The 18,513-nt window shown below is 38.5% G+C and overlaps 2 protein-coding genes across 9 annotated transcripts in view; one reads left to right on the plus strand and one right to left on the minus strand.

Annotated features, from left to right (window-relative positions):
• Window positions 1-18,513, minus strand: part of YAE1 (YAE1 maturation factor of ABCE1) — a 31,293-nt gene that overhangs the window by 7,232 nt on the left and 5,548 nt on the right. For 5 of the 8 annotated variants that reach the window (XM_085537635.1, XM_015854989.3, XM_015854988.3 and 2 more), the window contains exon 4: window positions 16,005-17,905. The exons of the other annotated variants lie outside the window; for them this stretch is intronic. In XM_085537635.1, coding sequence (XP_085393761.1) covers window positions 17,476-17,905 — 430 coding nt within the window. In that variant the 3' untranslated portion in view covers window positions 16,005-17,475. Of the gene's footprint in view, window positions 1-16,004; window positions 17,906-18,513 lie in introns of those variants that run through there. 8 annotated transcript variants of the gene reach the window in all.
• LOC107309830 (mediator of RNA polymerase II transcription subunit 1-like) lies at window positions 2,634-16,228 on the plus strand. The gene is made up of 17 exons (XM_015854924.3): window positions 2,634-2,691; window positions 3,065-3,168; window positions 4,259-4,343; window positions 4,702-4,756; window positions 5,184-5,316; window positions 6,293-6,321; window positions 7,907-7,978; window positions 8,071-8,145; window positions 8,888-8,958; window positions 9,795-9,860; window positions 10,391-10,499; window positions 11,218-11,342; window positions 11,648-11,760; window positions 13,267-13,462; window positions 13,798-13,893; window positions 14,344-14,452; window positions 15,146-16,228. The coding sequence occupies exons 1-17, from the start codon at window positions 2,634-2,636 to the stop codon at window positions 15,504-15,506; spliced, it is 1,857 nt and encodes a 618-aa protein (XP_015710410.2). The 3' UTR covers window positions 15,507-16,228.

The following is an 18,513-nucleotide window of genomic DNA, read 5'->3' on the forward strand; positions in this document are numbered from 1 at the left end:
TCTTCTGCCCAGTTTAAGACAGCTGTCCTAACTCTGTTCCCTCACAGCTGCTTGGGCCCTGTGATGAGAATAGCCTTGGCTCTGTACAGAACTGCTTTGCAGCAACTGTAAACACCGGTGTTATCAACATTGTTTTTCTCTTAAAACAACACACAGTATCATACAACACACTCTGAAGAAAAATCCATCCCAGTTGAAACTAAGGTGGCCAGTATCTCCTCAGTTCTCATCTTCCCACAGAAATTCTGTGACTGGTTGAAAGTGACCAATTTAATATGATTTGGTGGGGTCGTGGTGGAAACTATGTTGTCATTGATGAATAAATATTTAAGCTTGAAATATTGGGAAGGAACAGATATTCATGTGTTTTTCAGTCTGAAAACATGTCTCCCACAGTATTCTCCTCGAGGAGCTGGTAGCCCATGTCTTGGACAGGTACATTCTTTGCTGGGTAAAGAACTGGCTGGAAGGCTGGGCCCAGAGGGTGGTAGTAAATGGAGTTAAATACAACTGGCAACCAGTCATGAGTGATGTTCTGCAGGGGTTGATACTGGGGCCCTACCTGTTTAATATATTTATTGATGATCTAGGTGAGGGAACTGAGTGCACCTTCAGTAAGTCTGCAGATGACACCAAGTTGACAAGAACCGGTGATTGGCATGGGGGTAGGATGTTCCCTACTGTGGGATCTGGACAGGCTGGATCACTGGGCTGAGGCCAGTGGGGTGAAGTTCAACAAGACCAAATGCTGAGTCCTGCACTTGGGCCACAATAACCCCAGGCAACACTACAGGCTTGGGGGAGGGTGTCTGGAAGATTATATGGAAGAAGCTGCCCTGGGGGTGTTCATTGGTGATTGGCCAAATATGAGCCAGCAGTGTGCCCAGGAACAGGGAGGTGATTGTCCCTCTTGTATTCAGAACTGGTGAGGCTGTATCTTCAGTAGTGTGTTCAGTTTTGAGTTTCTCACTACAAGAAAAACGTCAAGGTCTTGGAGCATGTTCAGAGAAGGGCAACAAAGCTGGTGAGGGGTCTGGAGCACAAGTCTTATGAGGAGTGGCTAGGGAAACTGGAATTGCTTAGTCTGGAGAAGAGGAGGCTCAAGTGAGACCTTATTGCTCTTTCCAACTCCCTGGGAGGAGGCTGTAGTGAAGTGGAGGTAGACATCTCCTGTGACAGGACTAGATTCTCCTAATGACAGGACTAGAGGGAGTGGCCTCAAGTTGTGCCAGGGGAGGTTCAGGTTGGACATTAGGAAAAATTTCTTCTCCAAAAGCACTGTGAAGTGCTGGAATGGGCTGCTCAGGGAGGTGATTGAGTTCCCATCTCTGGAGGTGTTCAAGGTGTATTTAGATGTTGCATTAAAGGACATGTTTTAGTGGGTAAATATTGGTGGTAGATGGATAGTTGGATTGAATGATCTTGGAGGTTGATGGTCTTGGAGGATGACCTTTGTGATTCTGTATAGATTCATAACACATAAAATTCATAAAACATACCATGACTGCAAAAGATCTCCCTCAGTTCCTGAACTTCTAGCAGAGAAAGAAGTGTTTGTGGAAAGTACATCATTTGTTCCATACATAAGCCAACTTTCATCATATTCTAGTGGGACAGATGGAAGTTCTAATAAAATAAAGCCTTAGTGATAAAGAAGAGGATGACAGTAGAAGTTCTGATCTCCACTTCTTTCTCTGGATGTTTCTGGGTACTTCAGAGGTAGCTTTGCTGAGTAGCAGAAACATGGATAAAACAGTTTGGGGTTACGTCCCAGTTTGAACACATGGAATGAAAAGAAAAATAAATCCAGATATGATGTATCTGTTTAATTCAAAATATTTGCAACATATCTTGTTTTAGTCAGCCTAAGCTGTAAGATGTAAACTGAATGAAGGAACTTTTGACTGTCATTATTAGTCTTCAGCAATTAATCCTTACTTTCTGTGTCTTGCTGTCTTTCAGTTCCAAACTGATAGCAGCTAACTCTTCTCTCCTTGGCATTTTTCACTTTCTCTTCTACTGTCAACCATGTTTCCAGAAAGATGATCCACAACTGCTGGAACACTGCCAGTAAAGCGTTGCCCAGAGGGGATGAGAGCTGACTGCCCCCACCCTGCAGGGAGATCTGAAGAGCCACCTGAGGAACAGACTAGGTGCCCAGTCCACGTGGGGAGCAGCTGCTGGGCAAGACAGGAGCATGCTGGCAGCACCAAAGGAAGAAGGCACAGAGACAGTAGCACTCATGCCTCCCTGCTATTCAAGGGCTTGAAGAATGCCACCACTCAAACTGGTTTTACTCAGGTTCATACAAGCAAGACCCAGGCCATCTCCTTTACTCATTGTGAGGCTATCTCAGGCACTGCAGCACTACTGGTGATGCAGCTGAAAACAAAAAGCATGCTGTAAGACAATTTAAACTGCCATACAAGGTTTATGCAGGAGATGTGCTTTTCATGCTGTAGACCTAGCATTTAACAGTGATCAGATTCCAAGTGAGTGCCTGTAAAAAGTGCCTCCCATCTCCTAGGACCCATTTTGTGATGGAGCAAGCTACCTGCCTTGCACAGCACCTGTGGGTGCTCTGGTGCAGCTGCCTCAAATAGCAGCCTTGGTTTCCTGTGGTGTGGGTTGAGATGGAGGAGCAGGTTGGGCAGCAGATATTGCTCCCCTTTTGCAGGTCTAAAGGCATGGGTAAGTGGGAATGTTCCCTTGGTAAGGGCATTTACAAGAGCTTTTTGGGGTTTGTTGTTCCTTCCTCTAGCTGAATGAGGTTGCATTCTTTTCAGTGGATTAGGATTTCACCTCTTCTGATAGGAGAAAGAGAGTATCAGGCCCCACTTACTGCCTCTGCTTGCTATGTGTGCTAGGTGTAGCAGTCTCCATCCTGGCCTGCTTTGGAGAGGATGGTTCTATGTAGTATCTGTGTTCTCTCTGTTAGAGAAGCATCTTTCTGTGCTTCTGGTACTAACCAGTACAGTGCAGTGTGGGACAAGCTGCAGAGCTTTTCTAGTTGCCTATGTAAATACATAGCATTATATTTAGATCATTCTGATGTGTTTTTTAGGTGCTGCAACAGTTATCTCTACAAATCCTTTAATGGAACAGTTGTATCTAAAATATCAACAAAGACCATGGAGTGAAACTCTGAAACTTGTCCATTTCTGCATGGTAAGAATATCAGATTATGTGAGAGAAGGATATCTTGTATTAAAGCTGCCAAGACCCAACTGAATAATTGCTTGTCTTAGAAAAACAACAACAGCATCAAAGATGTTCTGTGCCTATTAAAGCCTGGTTTCTGACTTAACAGTGACTAAAAAGCACTCATTTTAGTACTCTATTAGTTGTTTCTTGCATTATTTTAACTCTTCTGGTATTAGTACTAATAGTCTGATTCTTTGATAATGAATTTCCACTCATTATCAGTAGGGTGTTTGTAGTGTGTGAAGACAACTTTTGACTTACAGAACTGGGAGAAAATACTGTTTTTAAGAAACCATCCTGATGTGCTTAAGTTGCTATTTGGAATTCTTTCTGCTGTAATATACTTGAAATCAGTATGTGCTTTTTGCCTTTCCAGTGGATAATTATATATAGAATCATCTATATTAAAGGTAGCTTACTGCAAGTGCTATGAGCTTAATATAAAAACTTGCTTTCGTGCTCCTTTTTTAATTCTTAAAATGCTTTATTAATGCTTAAGTGTTCCTCTGAAAATGATGTCCTGACTTTGACAGTGTTGAAAGCGTTTCAGTATTGACTGCTCTTTGTTACCTGAAGTATGAAGGAGTATTCAGAGAAGAATATGGAGTTTACTTGCCACTGAAGTAAACTATCTTCGGCTAGATCTTATACCCTGGCTCTAATCAAGTAAACCCATAGTGCCTACTAGTCTTTCACGTTCACTCATTCCTTCTGAAACATAAACCTATACATTTTCTTGGTTGATTGCTAGTAGTGTGGTGAAAACAGCTTGTGGTAGGAGATACAGCCTTTACTCAGCCTAAAAGCAAAAGGAAAGTGGTTTTCTGCACCAGAGACCTCCAATATGTAATTGCTGCACAATAGTCTCCACAAATCCACTCAGGACTGCCCCTTTACAGAGAGCTACAATCATAGCTTATCTCTGCGGTTGATAGAAAGAAGTTAAGTACTGTTTTGTTGGACCATGCATCAGAGTTCTGAAACTTGTAGGCAGTGATGTTCCTCTGTGGCTGTTAATTTAAGGGGTCTTTCTCTCTTTTCACAAATTTGCTAGGATAAGCCACGTCGATCTCCTGTCAGTGATGCTCCAGATGATCCATTGCTCTCATGCATGGAGAAGCTGCAGAGAACACTAAATGGTAACAAACTGCTTGTTACCTATATTTTTAACATTTTTTTCCCAGTTCAGACAATTCTATGATTCTCTCTGCTGGTGATGTTCTGCACAATGGAGCCAAACGTACAAACACAGAGGTGAATGTGTTGCAATACTTGTAACTCATCTTTGGGTTAAGCTTTCAGGCTACAGCTACTCTTGAAGTGTAAGAAGAAGCTCTACTTGGCAAAACACTTGTTAATTGTAGCTGTCATTATTAACAAGAAGCCATGCAAGAGATCTTTTTTTTATTAGCTAAATCACCCCTTTTAGAGCAGGATAATAATGTTTCTCCTTTTCAATCATTTCAACTTAATTAAATAACGTTTCCCTTATTGCAGATAAATCTTTGTTTTCTGCGATGAACAGATTGGAATCTTTATCCAAACAAAAAGGGTAAGTTTGTTCTTTAATAAAGGCAAATGAGCAAGCATGGCCCCATGTCCAGTGAGCAATACCATCTGGATGGCTTATCAGCTACATTTTTAGCATGGTGTTTTTCTGGGATGCATCACTTTGAGTGGATTTAACTGCCACTTTCAATTAGTCTGTTGAGGAGGAGGTTGAGTGAAGAGAGGGCATTCATATCCAGGTCCCAAAGCTGCAAACTGAGGTAAATGGTTTCCAGCAAACTGACATGACAATGTAAAGAACAGAGGAAGGTTATATTGCCTGGTTGGATAGTTTTTAGAAGCTGAGCCAAGAAGAAGTTATTTTTAAAGCATCCTTGTTGTCTCTTCCCACGACCAAGTAAACTACACTCATTTCCTTTCTTCAAGTGACATTCAGATACACAATTCTTCTTCCCCCCCTCTCTCCTTAGGCTTAACTCTCATGTTAGCCCCAGTGGGACTTCCTGCTACATAACCTCGAACATGTTTTATATAGAAGTGCAGCTGGAGAAGGATGGAAGGGTGATGGATGCAAAGCTCGCTCACCTTGGAGAGGCTCCTGTGGTAAAGTTAATTTTCTGGCTGTCACCTCCCTGTAGTCTCCCACCTGGCTTCCAGCTACCATGTCAGAAAGTCTTCAACTTCCTTTTGGTTTTGTCATGCTTGGCAGCCTTTGTGTGACACCAGATGCCCCATTAGGCATCTGAATCTCTCACCTAAACTTACAACTCAGCACAGATGTTAATTACTGTAGCACTAAATATTAAGGTGAAACTTGGCTGACATACCCAGTTTCCAAGAAGCTTCTAGTACCCTGCATAAATATAGGGTTATAAAACAGTCTCCTACAAAGACATAGTGCAGTATGTTTCCAGTGCTGATGTCTTTGAATGTCTTCAAGCTGTTACCAGAGATTGTTTTTCCTTCTTCCTTTTTTTAAGAATATGCATTCCTGCTAATAAAGGCAAAATACCATTCTGCAGTGCACATAACATCTTCTGCAGTTGTTTGGTGTTACAAGTGAGCATTTGGATCAAAGTTAAAACAACTGGCTGGTGCAGATTGTCTGTGGGTGGAAGCATAAACTATGTTCAATAGCCCTGTGCAAGTTAGATAGAATAACTTGAAATTCCTGGAAAAGAAGGGACTAAAATAACTCCAAATTAATGTAATGGCATGAATATTAACTGATAAGAATCATTTGATGCTGTACAATATTACTAGGGAAATGCATAGCCATAGGGAAATTTTAGCACAGTAACTGCCTATGAAAGGAAAAAACTGGCAAAGATGCTTTTTTTTTTTTTTTTCCCCCTTCTTTTTTCTGAAACTAATATATGAACAAGTTATTTCAGCTAATTATATCCTCTTCTATAAGTTATTGTATTTATATTGTTTTATTATCATGATGTTGAGTTAATATTTTTAATACTTTATAATTTAAAAGTAATAAGGAACAATCTTATCGTTATCAGTGTGCTTGTCAAAGATGTTTCATGAATGATGTTAAGAAACATGAAACTGTTCTCTCGTGTTCCAGACTTGTGATGACTTGGTGCAGCACCTCAGGTAAAGAACTACGTGTAGAGTCTCTTGTTGAATGGAAAGGAATTCCTGAGTCTTATTTGCTTGAATGCTATGGAGAAGTCAAGGCTAGGATGGTTTTAGTTTAATAACACAAATGTTTCTATAATAAAACAATGCAAGTATCTGGAAACAATAATAGGAGTTCAGAAAACAACAGAGTGACACCTTTAATGGGATTTTAAGCGGGAAGCTGGTTTCAGTGCTTTGTTGATAGTATTGATGCTGTTATTTCCAGATTCCAATTTATAACTTTGAAGATAAAATAGAACTTTAAAAAGATGCTCCAAACTTTTTTTTTTTTTTTTTTTTTCTTTTTTCCCCCCCCCTCAAACCATTTTACTGAAAACAGCTAAATTGCATCTGCTTCTGTGGGAGGTAGAGGGCAACATTGTACAATGATACATTGGCTCTATGTCTCTCTTCCAAATCAGGCCTGCACCTTGCACGTTCAATCAGAAGTTTCCAGACAATCTTATCAAGATTCCATACTTACTAATAATGACCATATTTAAGAAACTGCATTACTCTTTAAATATCTTGGCAGAACATTTGGAAAGAATAATAACTGATTGCATATTCCATCTCTCTTTTATGTGGGCCTGTGATGCATCATCTTTTTTTTTTTCTAATCCTCTTTCCTCATAAATGAAGTTACTTTTGTTTTTCTTATGGGTGTAAACAGCTGTCTTGGAGCTTTAACTTGCATTTTTTTTGTAGGTTTTTACTCCCAGAGGCATTAGCTGCCAGCAGTTCTGCTCTGAGCAATGGTAGATAATACTCACAATGCAAACAGTGACTATTTGGCAGCATTTTTTTTTTCGTGAGGGTATGACATGTACTTCAAATATTACACTAGGTGCTGTAGAAGTGATATTTCAGTTGGTCCTAAGGCACAGGCTGGCACTGTGCGTGCCTGCATGCCTGCTTCCCTTTCCCCCACTTCCTAAACAGTCCAGTTGGAAAGTCATAAATGAAGTAGAGCTACTTGCTTCCGTTTCTGGAAAGGATTTGTCCCAGTGTGAAAGTCCAGCAGGTTTGACTTGGTCTGTCTATGGTCATGCACTGCAGCCCTACCTACTCGCAGAGAGCAGAGGTAAGCCTTGATCATAGCCATCAGTGTGACTGCAGCACAGGAGAGTTTAGCAGTGTGCTGTGAAGTGCAGTGTTAATACAATCCTTGATCTTTTGATGAGAAGAACGTTACATAAGTGCATGGTGTTAGGGAAGTGTTACTAGATGACTAGCTTTATTGGAACATCAGGGAGAGTGCTTGCAGCTGATGAACTATATCTTGAGCTGTCAGATTTGTGCATCATGCACATTTATTGCTTTCAGTAATGCATATTTAAATAGTGTTAGCTATAATTACATTGCTTTTTGCAACAGGGCCAAGGATTTACATTTCCTGCTATCTTCTAAGAAAACCCAAAAGCAGTACTGTTATGTGCCACATCTGTTAAGAAGGGAGCCTATATCATTGTTTCAAATGATGCCTTAAGTTAGATATATAAAAAACTTGCTATCCATCTCATTAAGTGGTATGGTAGTAACTGTTCTTTATTCTTAGGATGAAGAATTATGACGCATTTGGAAAGATTCTAGAAGACCTGTCAAATCTGTATCAAATTCCAGGAAACAGGTTGCAAACAATTTTTACTTGAAAGAATCTAAATCCATGGTCTAGCTTTGGTGTACTTACAAGAACAGTAATGCATCTTCTGTCTTCCCCAGCGAAATGAAAGCTAAGGGTTACCTTGCATTGCAGTCCCTTGAAAAAGATCTTCATTCAATGTCTCTTCTACACAGGTAACTTGAAGACTACTCTTTCCTTCCTTTCCCTTTACTTCTACCTCCGCCCATGTGTTTCACTAAAAAACAAGGCAATTGATAATATAGACAGGATGTGGAAATCTTTCCCTCCATCCTTCCTTTTCTCATTTCTCCTGTTGAGGAGCTGGCTTACAGACGGATGTGAACAGATGTCCCTAGACCTGCTGGTAACCCAACAGTGATTTTTTCATTCCTATCAGAAAAGCAGAGTTGAGGGCAATGCTTTCCTTCTTGATGCTACATACTTGTTAACTTCTCAGTAAATATTACTTCAGTTAAATAGAATATTTGCCCGTTTTATGAAATCAGTTAATGAACTGTAGAGCTTTAATGCGCACCTATATAATTGTATGTTCACATGCATTCAGCTGCACAACCATATCTGAGTTTTGAGATTGGCTTTATTTGATTCAGTTGATCCAGGTTATTTTGCCACACTTTGCTCAACCAGTCATGCCTGTATTTTTTGTCCCCTTCAATTCTGATAAACAACATAACAAATCTCAACCTGAAAAAGCTGAGGTACAGGGTTAAAGCTGTAAGCCTAAGTAATGCATGAGTGGAATGACTGCATTTTGGAAGCTGATGTAACAGATGAAAACATGATCAGCTTCCGAGAAAGCAGTGTCTCTGTTTGATTAAGGGTGCAAATTGTCCTTTACATTAACCTCACCAGCACTGCAACTTAGGAAACACTAATCAAGATGTTTTGAACTAGAACACAGGATGTAAACAGAGTTACTGAAGTACTTCATGGAAAAGTAGGACACCTGGTGCCAAGAACTGGAGGTGATTGTTATTAGTATTTCCTTCACTATTCAGAAATACTGTAATGAAAAAACCCACTGCACTGTTCTTGGGTTTTTTTAATTTTTTTTTATTTTTTAATTATTATTTTTTTAAATTAATTTATCTTTTCAATTAAAAAGATCTCTGTTTTAAGTGCATGTGCTTTATGGGCTTACTGGATCTGTATTCTCTGATACCGTGGAGACATATACACAAGGAGGCCAGGTGGCTTATCAGCTACTGTAGCACTGACTTTGCAGCTGCCTAAAAGCAAAGCCAGCAAAACTTTTGGGTTATGCGGGAAGCCACATTTTGGGAATAACTGTGAGATGGCAATGACAGCAGCCCAGATAATACTGATGCTGCATAAAAGGCAAATACAGGACATTTTTATGCCTCATCTATGCCAACAGTAGTGGGCTTCAGTTGTAAGCATGTTACAGTTCATAAACGTACTTCTAGTAAGTGCTAAACATTATGCTGTCGCACAGCTTGATGGATGTGAGGTTTCCTTATGCAAGTATTATGAATTCTTCTATTTCAGACTAGTTGCTAAAAGCTAGAATTTCAGCTAATGCCTTTTAAGGCACAACAAAGGTTATTATGCAAGATAAATCTTTTGAAAGATGCCTGATGACTTTGCGTACTAGGGGCTTAGCTGTTAAACACTAAGGAAATGCTGTGGTACGAACATATGCTGTAATTAGAGATACCCTCTTACATGGTATCCTTTCTGCCCATCCTGTCCTTTTCTTTTTTTCCTCTGTGTCAAGATAACGAATTTCCTCTACTGATATGTATACTGATGGGCTTTTTGGTTGTTTTCAATTTCTCAGGAACTCCCATGAACATTGAATTTTACATTTCTCCATATCAAATTCTGGAAGCGGAGCTCAATCCTGGTAAAGCTAGAAAAACAGAGATAGTTATATAATGAGACAACATTCATTAAATAAACGTCATTAATGAAACTCAAAAATAAGTCAGAAATGTTACTATGTCCCCACTCTATGTTGAAAGTTTCCTAGTGGAGAACCTAGGATGTTGTCTGTTTTGCTGTCGTTTCCTGTTAGGTGAAACAGAAAGATTTATGTGATGCTGCTTGGCACAGTTGCAATGTTCATCAGCAAACTGCTTTCCCATTTCTTGCCTATTGACGCAAATTGAAGCGAGAGTGGTATCAAACAGAACAACTACCAAGCCAGCATGAAACAACAACTCATGGTGGGCTGATCTGTTCCATGGCATAGCCCAGCTACTGCTGAAACCACCAATGGGCAGCTTTGGCCATTCAGTGTGCACAGACTGCATGTCTCCCTTCTGCCCAGCTCCTGTCAGTTGAATCTCATGGTTCCTTACCAACAAGTGTTTTGTATGCACAGGATTAATCTATGCTGAAATGGGGAAAATAACATTTTCCTTTCTCCCCCAGGTTCTCTGGTTTGTGGAACAAAAGCAGTTGTGACTGTTGAAGGCACAGATATGCTCCACAAACTTCCTCTTTCTCCGCTGCTTGTAGACTCTCAAGCTGAAGAAGATGGGTGAGGTTCTGAGTGCTTCCGAATATGACAATGGATTTATAAATCACTGGCATGGACCCCAGCATAACTTGCATTTAGGCTCTGTTAATAGAATGGATACACAGCTTGCTGGGAAAGCTCTGTGCTGTTGTCCTTATCCCCTATAAGCTATAACTTGCATAACCCGTGGTATTTACTGTTTTCCCAAATGAACTTTGAAATTATTATATTGCTATTTAACTGTCAGCTGCACAGAACTATGGGTTTAGATTTATAGCCATAGGTATAGATTTGAAGCCAGAAGAAGCCACTGGGATATTACTTAGCATCCTACAATTCAACAAGCAATACAGTTCTAGAATAAATGAAGCATGCATTAAGGTGTATTAAACTGTACATTTGTCATCCCGCTGTAGACACCGACACCATATCCCTTGTTACTTCAGTATGAGCCAGGAGGAAAAAATCTGAAGTCGGTCTCCAAAATAAGTCACTACAGACTGATTGAGAGCATATCTTCTTGTGCCCTGTTTCTCAGTTTCCCTCACAGCTCACTTTTCCTTTCTGCCTGTGTTCACATTAAACTTGTTTTAATACACAGGGGTTGCACTTAGAATGCAAAACTTTTCTTGAACAAGAAAAGTACAGGTCATAGTAAACCTCTAGATACATGATTATGGCTTTGCCCTAAAAGTCTTTGTTTTATATGCAAGATTTTTTTTTTTTCTCTTTTCTCCAGCAACCCTACTTTTTTGCCACTGACTAATGAACTCAGTGTGGATTTGTCAGCTTATTTTTTGTTGAAGTTTCATCAGCCTATTCCTCTGTCCTTATCCAACCTTGAAGAGATACAGATGCTCACAGGCATGTTACGATTGTTTTTCAGACTAAGTAATTTGTGACCATTCATTGCTTATTTGCTTTTTATTTCCAGGTGGTAATGCAGTTAAAAATGAATTTTGGGGTAGAAAATCTGTACTATCAACCTGTACACCAATTCTTAGAAGCCAAGACAAAGTTGCTCTTGAAGCTGTTGATTATCGTCAGCAAAAGAGGAAAAGAAGGAAGGCTAATGTTTTTTATGTCTTTGCATTTTCTTTAGTTTGTAAAAGCTAGCTTTCACGTGCAATGTAATCTAAAAGATAATTAAAAATATCATTTGGTTTCAGGAATTCAGATTACTGCCTTGAAACTAGCTCCTTTGTATAAGCTGATTATTCAGTCTACCCTTAAAGAAAAATGTAGTGAAGATTTGTCTACACACAAATCCTGTTTCTTTGTGGTGAGTATACTGCGTGTTTGACAGACTTTGCCCTTGTGCAGTGAATATACTGAAATATATTTCTCCACTAGCAAACAACACAGACTTCCCAGAATTTAAATAGTATTAAAATACTCTTTAGGAAATAGTTCAAATTACTTAAAAAAAATAACAGGTTCTTTGAAATAAGCAGACTTCTCATATGTGTTAATGAGACACTGTATTCATGCCTGTTGAAGTCATACATTAGTCTTTGTGCAATCCTAATATTTACTCTTTTAAATATTGTTTAAAACTTTATAATTAATGCTTTAAAAAGAAGGAAACTTACTGTTTGGTGTGAGGAGAGTGTCTAAGATTAGTACTTAGTAGTGATAAATATGCAGCAAAAACTCTAAGAAAAACAGGCTTCTTGATTGAATAACGCTGAACATATTGATCCCTTTTAAAAGGACTGGCAGGAAGAAAAGTGTAAAGCATTACAGCTGTTGATGTCAGTTACTATTTAGAGCCATGGCCATTTAACTGCAGATGGCTTCCTTTTCAAGAACTATCTTATTAGAAAAATATTTCATTTAGGCTGTTCTAGAATAGAAAATGGTGACTAAGATGCTTTGTCTCAAAATCTATGTAGCTGGTAACAACATGACAAGCTTCAAAGATCTCCTTGTTCAGAAACACTATTTTTTGCAACTCCTGGCACCAAGAGAATACTTCTTTCCCTTCTATTATCAGCATCACCAAGCTCACTGCCTATGTTCTTGGACTTTGGGGCAGTGCTACAGAAGACAGTAGTAGTGAACTTACACCACATTAAAATAAAGTAGTGAAGTTCTCATCCATAAGATGTTTCCATTAGGGATACATGAAAGGTTCTAACTATTCAGCAGTTCTCTAAAATACTGATACTTGATGATTGTTTCACTTCTGAGTTTAAGGACTTTAAATGGATTTAGTAATCCATTTCTAGAAATAGAGTTCTAACCCTGAACAACAACAACAAAAAAAAGTAATGGAAATCCTTCTATTCCACACATACACAGAAAAGCTCATCTATTTTCTTATCCAGCTCTTCTTAATATAGACCTTGCTAATTAACAGACCAGCCCTGTGCTTAAAGTGACAGCTCCCCAGTTGGTATCCTGAAGAAGGCAATGTAATATTCCACTTCTAATTTTCTAAAACACTGCCAGCACTGCTTTGCTCCTGGGACTAAAGATTTTGGTTGTTAAACATTTCTGTAGTCAATAGGGCTGCTAAGAAGAATTGGACTTGAACTCCTGAGTAGTTGACTTGTAGCTTTTGGATGTATTACTCTAATACGCTCTTGCAAAAGGATCTCATTTAGCTTACATCTATAAATTATACTTCTATTGAAATGTAGAGATGCATGATAAACTTGCTAGAAGTGTACCTTCCAAAAGTACCTTTGCTGTCAGATCATACAATTGCTTGACAATGTTGGGCCTTAATTTCTTTGTTTTCTTATTTTCAGTGTTTCAAATGTCACCCATATTTGTTGTTCAGTCTCTTCCAGATTGCCCAAAGCACTGTTATTTCATAAACAAGGGCTCCGAAAAATCAAATTTAGCAGGAGCCTTGGTGAGTAAAATCCCATTTACCCATCCAAAGTGTGTGCCTGCTGTAATAGAGATTCTTCGACATCAGATGGCATATAACAGTCTTATTAGCAGCTGTGTTTCTGACAAGTATATAAATGAAGGTAAGTTGTGTGGTTAGAAGTAATGACAGAATATAAAAGAAACTAGCTTCTCAACTGGTTGTCAACAGATTTTCTACTCCCTTGCCAAAGCTGTCATTACTTGCAGAGGATTTTAAATGATTGAAATTCCTTAATTCTAGTAATGTACTCTGGATATTAAAAATAAATAAATATACTTTTTTTTTTTTTAAATCACCTAGAAAAATAAAGTAAGTTGCTAATGTAATGAGTAATTCAATTCTATTGCACCAGTATTTGTAAAATTCTGACATGTAATTCTGCCAGGAGTCCATGCTTAATGAGGAAATACCACTAATTAGGAATTCTATTTTTAGATGATTCAGAACTGCTTTACTTTGAAGTGATACCACACAAGAACACCAGCTTTTCTGTCTTCTTTATTCATCCTATGAGTGAAAATTTAGCTTGTGGTATGTGTGGAATAATTTGTATTATCCTTTTTACTTGGCTGACAAGGAGCAAAACTCCTGCACTGTGTTTCTCACTTACAAATTCTGTGGGCTGCCCTTGATGGTGCGCATCTCATTGCAAAATACAAAGTAGCATTTGTTTGTAGTTGTATTAAGTGTTCAGCATTCAGGATAAAACAGAAAGTAAATTCAAGCGTTCAAGTCCTTATTCTGTCTTGACCTGCAGTTAATAAATAAGTTTTAACATTTGTTACTGATTTATTAGTGCTATATTAGGAAAAAACAAGTCTCAAGCAAGAGCATTGCTGCAAACCCCCTACCCTCTGGTTTCAGTATTAACTCTCTTGATGTATCCAAATCAGAATAAGATCATTTTTAGTTAAAAAAAAAAAAAAAAAGAAAAAAGAAAAAAAAGTTAGTTTGAAATACTTATATTCTGTTCCTGCTTAGTGACTATTGATGTTGTAACCTCCAGAGAAGTCCAGTGTAACCTTCATTTACATACTCAAGATCCTACTCTAAATTCTAGTGATGGTTTTATATCAAGATCTGTGAAGCGGTAAGTAGTTTTATTTCTCAATAGTTAGAGTGAATATAGTTAGAGTGACTATTATATGTCCGTTTTATGGATGTATAACCAAGTCCATGTAAATATCAGGCACATTAACAATATCATAGATTCAGCTGATCAGAAAAATTCTCTATTGAGATGACAAATTCTCTATTGAGAAAAATTCTCTATTGAGAATGAGTTTTAAGAGTGAGAATTGAGTTACTTTAGGGTTTTTTTTGTTTTTGGGGTTTTTTTTTTGAGTATTTCTTGCACAAATATTAAAAAAATAAATAATGATGAAAAGTGTTTCTTCCTTGTAAAAACTTTGTGCATAATCTAATGGACAGAATAGCATGGAAAAGACTTTTCCCACATCTACCTAATATCAAACAGTGCTTCTTTCAAAAGATAAGTCTACAACACTGTCTCTCTCTAGCTTGTTTCCTGTAGCTAAAATTCCAAGAAAGGCCAGCTGATGTGGTGTATGAATGTATGCAACACAAAGAATTAAGAGCATTAATTCATTTTGCATAGATTAGCACACAACTAGTTAACATTAAATAACAGCAAGATCAGTGCAGCCTAGATTCTTTCACAAAGCATAAAGTTCAGGTGTCAGCCATAGTTTATAAAAGAAGTACTAATTTGAAGAATGGGTTAAGTCTGTAGTAGTGATTAATGTTTCATTTCCTCCTTTAGCTGCATGTCAGTTCCAGTTGTCATGAGAGCTATCTACAGGAAGGCTACCAAATTGGAAGCTGATAGTGGAACACAAGGCACAGAAGTAGACACAAAACAAAAATCTGAACTGCCATGTGAGCAAATTATTGATTCTAATAGACTTGAAGAAAGTCTTTCTGCAGATGGACAACAAGACCTGCTTAAGACAAATAAGGAAAGTGTTCCAGACTGCCCAGAACGAAGACTCTCCACAGCCAAGCTGGAAACTTTAGGTGATGAGATGGAAAAAAGTAACGCTATCGTCAACACAGAAACCTTGTCCAGAGTGGAAGAAATGAATTCCACTGCTAGTACAGAAGCTGTAATGAAAGATAAGTGAAACACATCATGTAATCTATTGTTTAATAATTGAGCAAGAAAGGAATATGTTCCCAAGCATAGCTTGCTTTTGCAGTAGTAGTTGGAGAGAACTTGGTAAGCTCGCTATTTACTTAATTTCTGAATGGAGTTTCCTGTTTACATCAAAATAACTCTTCAACTTACACTTTCTTTCTGGTAACCACTGTTTTTGTTTCATTGTATTCTACTAAGGATAGGAAAAAAATAAGTTTGATTTATGTGATGCAGGTTATAACATAACACATGCACTATAAACAGAAAATAAAAAGTACCAATGTCAGTGTTATGTTAAATAAACTGAGAAAAAGCTGATTGAACAATTCTGACATATATAATACGTGCAAATAGCCTTATTCAATTCCACTATTTCAGTCACAAGTTCAGTATGAGATTCTTAATTACACAGTTCAATTTTTTTTTTCCTCTAATGTAGAAAGTGGTAAAGAATAGCAACCAAACTTAATGTATAACAACTCCATGGCAGGATAATAGTTTTTATTTTAAAATTTACATTATTTTTTCCAGAGAATCAGTTTTTAATTCTTGCTTCTTGGTTTTGGCTTTGAAGTATAAAAATACTCTGTGGCGTTTTTCTGTTTAGTTCTAGTTAAGGTTTGAACAACTGACTTCTCTCTGTCTAGACTTACTTTGTGTGAGACATGGAAGAATTGTAAAAGTGAAATAAAGTACAAGAACTCTTGACTTAGTGATTAATTACTATAAAACAGAGATAGGAAATCTTTTCTTTTTGAATATCTAACCAGAGGAATTTGCACCTACAGTTTAGGCATGTGTATGGGAACCATTAAGTCATGGTGAAGGGGTATAGCGCAGGTAGAAGCAATTTGCCTGGTTGACTGGAAGAGGTCAATCCCTGGATCCACCCCTACCTAACTTGCAGCCCAAAGGGAAGCATCGCTACCTGGACATCACTATTTGGGATGCTTGGTGAGCCCTGATCCTCAGAAAAGGGTAAAGGATTTCTTCTTTTCTACTTCTACCTTTCTTGGGTGATCCAAAACTGGTTTAAAGAATAGGAGGCAGCAGATATAGTTGCTTACAACAAAGGAAAATGAATCAAATACAGGATGTTGGAACAGAAATATGAAGTTGTTTGACACGTGTTTGACTATCCATGTTTTCAAGAGACAGTGAATAAACCTGGCTTCCTTCTAGAGTTTGAGAAATACACTATAAACAAGAGTGTTCAAGATTAAGAATCTAACAAATAAGTACAAAAATAACATAAAGGCACTAATTAAACTAGAAATGTGTGATGTGGGTAAGAGTAGACAGTTTTCTGTAAGAACAGCACAGCAATGCAAGTTTGGCATTTGTTTGGCATAGTGGTGTGCTTCCAGCAAAAGTGAAATACATAGAATTGTATGAAGAGGGGGAAAGAAACAATAACTGTGAATGTGCACTACACAGTGATTATACAAGGTAAGAGAAGCAATCTGACAAAGGATGAACTAGGGAAACTTCTGGCACTCTGAAAATCAGTAGAGCCTGTTCTGTTTTGTATGGTTAGCATGTAATCAACAGCAGACCACTTTGTAAGACTAGCTTTGTCCACAGCAATGGAGTGTTATCTGTGTTGGTTTGTTTGTTTGTTTTGTACAGTAGAAAATGTTGCTTGAGGGACCTGCTCTATTTCCAAAAAGATACCAACAGATAAAATGAGGTGAAAGGACAGATTCTGACATAGAGAGACATGATAGCGAATCATTGCAGAGTGTTAAACATCATCTCCCTTTTCTGTAGAAGATACGCTTCCAATTGAAACCAGGGTTTATCTGGCTGGGAAACAAAGCAAGGTCAGACTTAACAACCTCTGCTGGGAAGTATCAGATCAGACTTCCCTACAGTGAAGTGTTTCATCAGCCTGGACCCAAAAAGTGAGAATCCAATCCAGCTGAGCTAACTTGAAATAGCATGAGACGGACGAACTAATGTTCCAGTTGCTGGATGTGATGGAGTACGTCCAGTGATAAGCCCAGTTGTTCTACCAGCCAAACAGTTTGCTTTTTAACCCAAGCAAGAGTTGACTTCTCAGAATCTGCAAGGACTTTCTCCCTGTTGCAGTCAGACCACAAGGAACCATCCTCACCATTATTTCTGTAACAGTTTTCACCAGAGCTGCCAACATGTTCATATTTTTCAGCATTAGCTTTACTGCACTCTGGCCCAGCTGAAGCAATATGACTAAGGTCCATGTCCTCAACAGAATCTAAAATGTCTCCAACATTTGGCTGTAGGTGAATAGAATTCAGACGCTTAAGTAGGTCTTCTTCATGCTTTCCAATGACCTCTAGAAGGTTATTTATCTCTTTTAAAGCAGAATCATGTCCATTAAGATGACACCAGGATAAGAGGGCACTGAAAAGTGAAAAAGAAAATAAAGTCAATACATGTCACACAAACTTATAGCTGTTGAAAGGATAGACCAATGTGACAAGAAATCTGCGCTATACGAAAAGTTATGAACATCCTATTTCCATTTATTTCCATTTCCTGGGAAAACTGCGTAGATGAAATGAATTTCCTCAAGGGGAAGCATTCATCTGCCTGAGGGTAGGAAGGTACTACAGAAGGATCTGGACAGGTTGAATCAATGGGCTGAGGCCAATGGTAAGACCAAGTGCCAGATCATACACTTTGGTCACAAAACCCCATGCAGTGTTACAGGCTTGGAGCAGAGTGGCTGGAAGGCTGAGCACAGGAAAAGGATCTGGGGTTGTTGTTTGATGCTCAGCTGAACATGGGTGATGTGGCAAGGCAGCCAAGAAGTCCAACAGCATCCTGGCCTGTATCAGAAATAGCTCTGGTGAGGCTGTACCTCAAATACTGTGCTTAGTTTTGGGCTCCTCACTACAAGGAAGACACTGAGGCCCTGGAGCATGTTCAGAGACTGGCAATGAAGCTGGTGAAGAGTCTGGAGCATGAGCCTTATGAAAAGCAGCTGAAGGAACTGGGATTGTCTAGTC

Source organism: Coturnix japonica, chromosome 2, assembly GCF_054131305.1.
Source record: "Coturnix japonica strain WE chromosome 2, WE-NBRP24, whole genome shotgun sequence".
Classification (NCBI taxonomy): Eukaryota; Metazoa; Chordata; class Aves; order Galliformes; family Phasianidae; genus Coturnix; species Coturnix japonica.

What these genes read in the sequence shown, in the direction of transcription:
- LOC107309830 (XM_015854924.3), top strand. Translation starts at nt 2,634, where the DNA reads ATGGAGGAGCAGGTTGGGCAGCAGATATTGCTCCCCTTTTGCAGGTCT. An exon ending in TTGCAGGTCTAAAGGCATGG is followed by an intron (nt 2,692 to 3,064) that starts GTAAGTGGGAAT and finishes TGTGTTTTTTAG; the next exon opens with GTGCTGCAACAGTTATCTCT. An exon ending in TCAATGTCTCTTCTACACAG is followed by an intron (nt 8,146 to 8,887) that starts GTAACTTGAAGA and finishes GTTTTGAACTAG; the next exon opens with AACACAGGATGTAAACAGAG.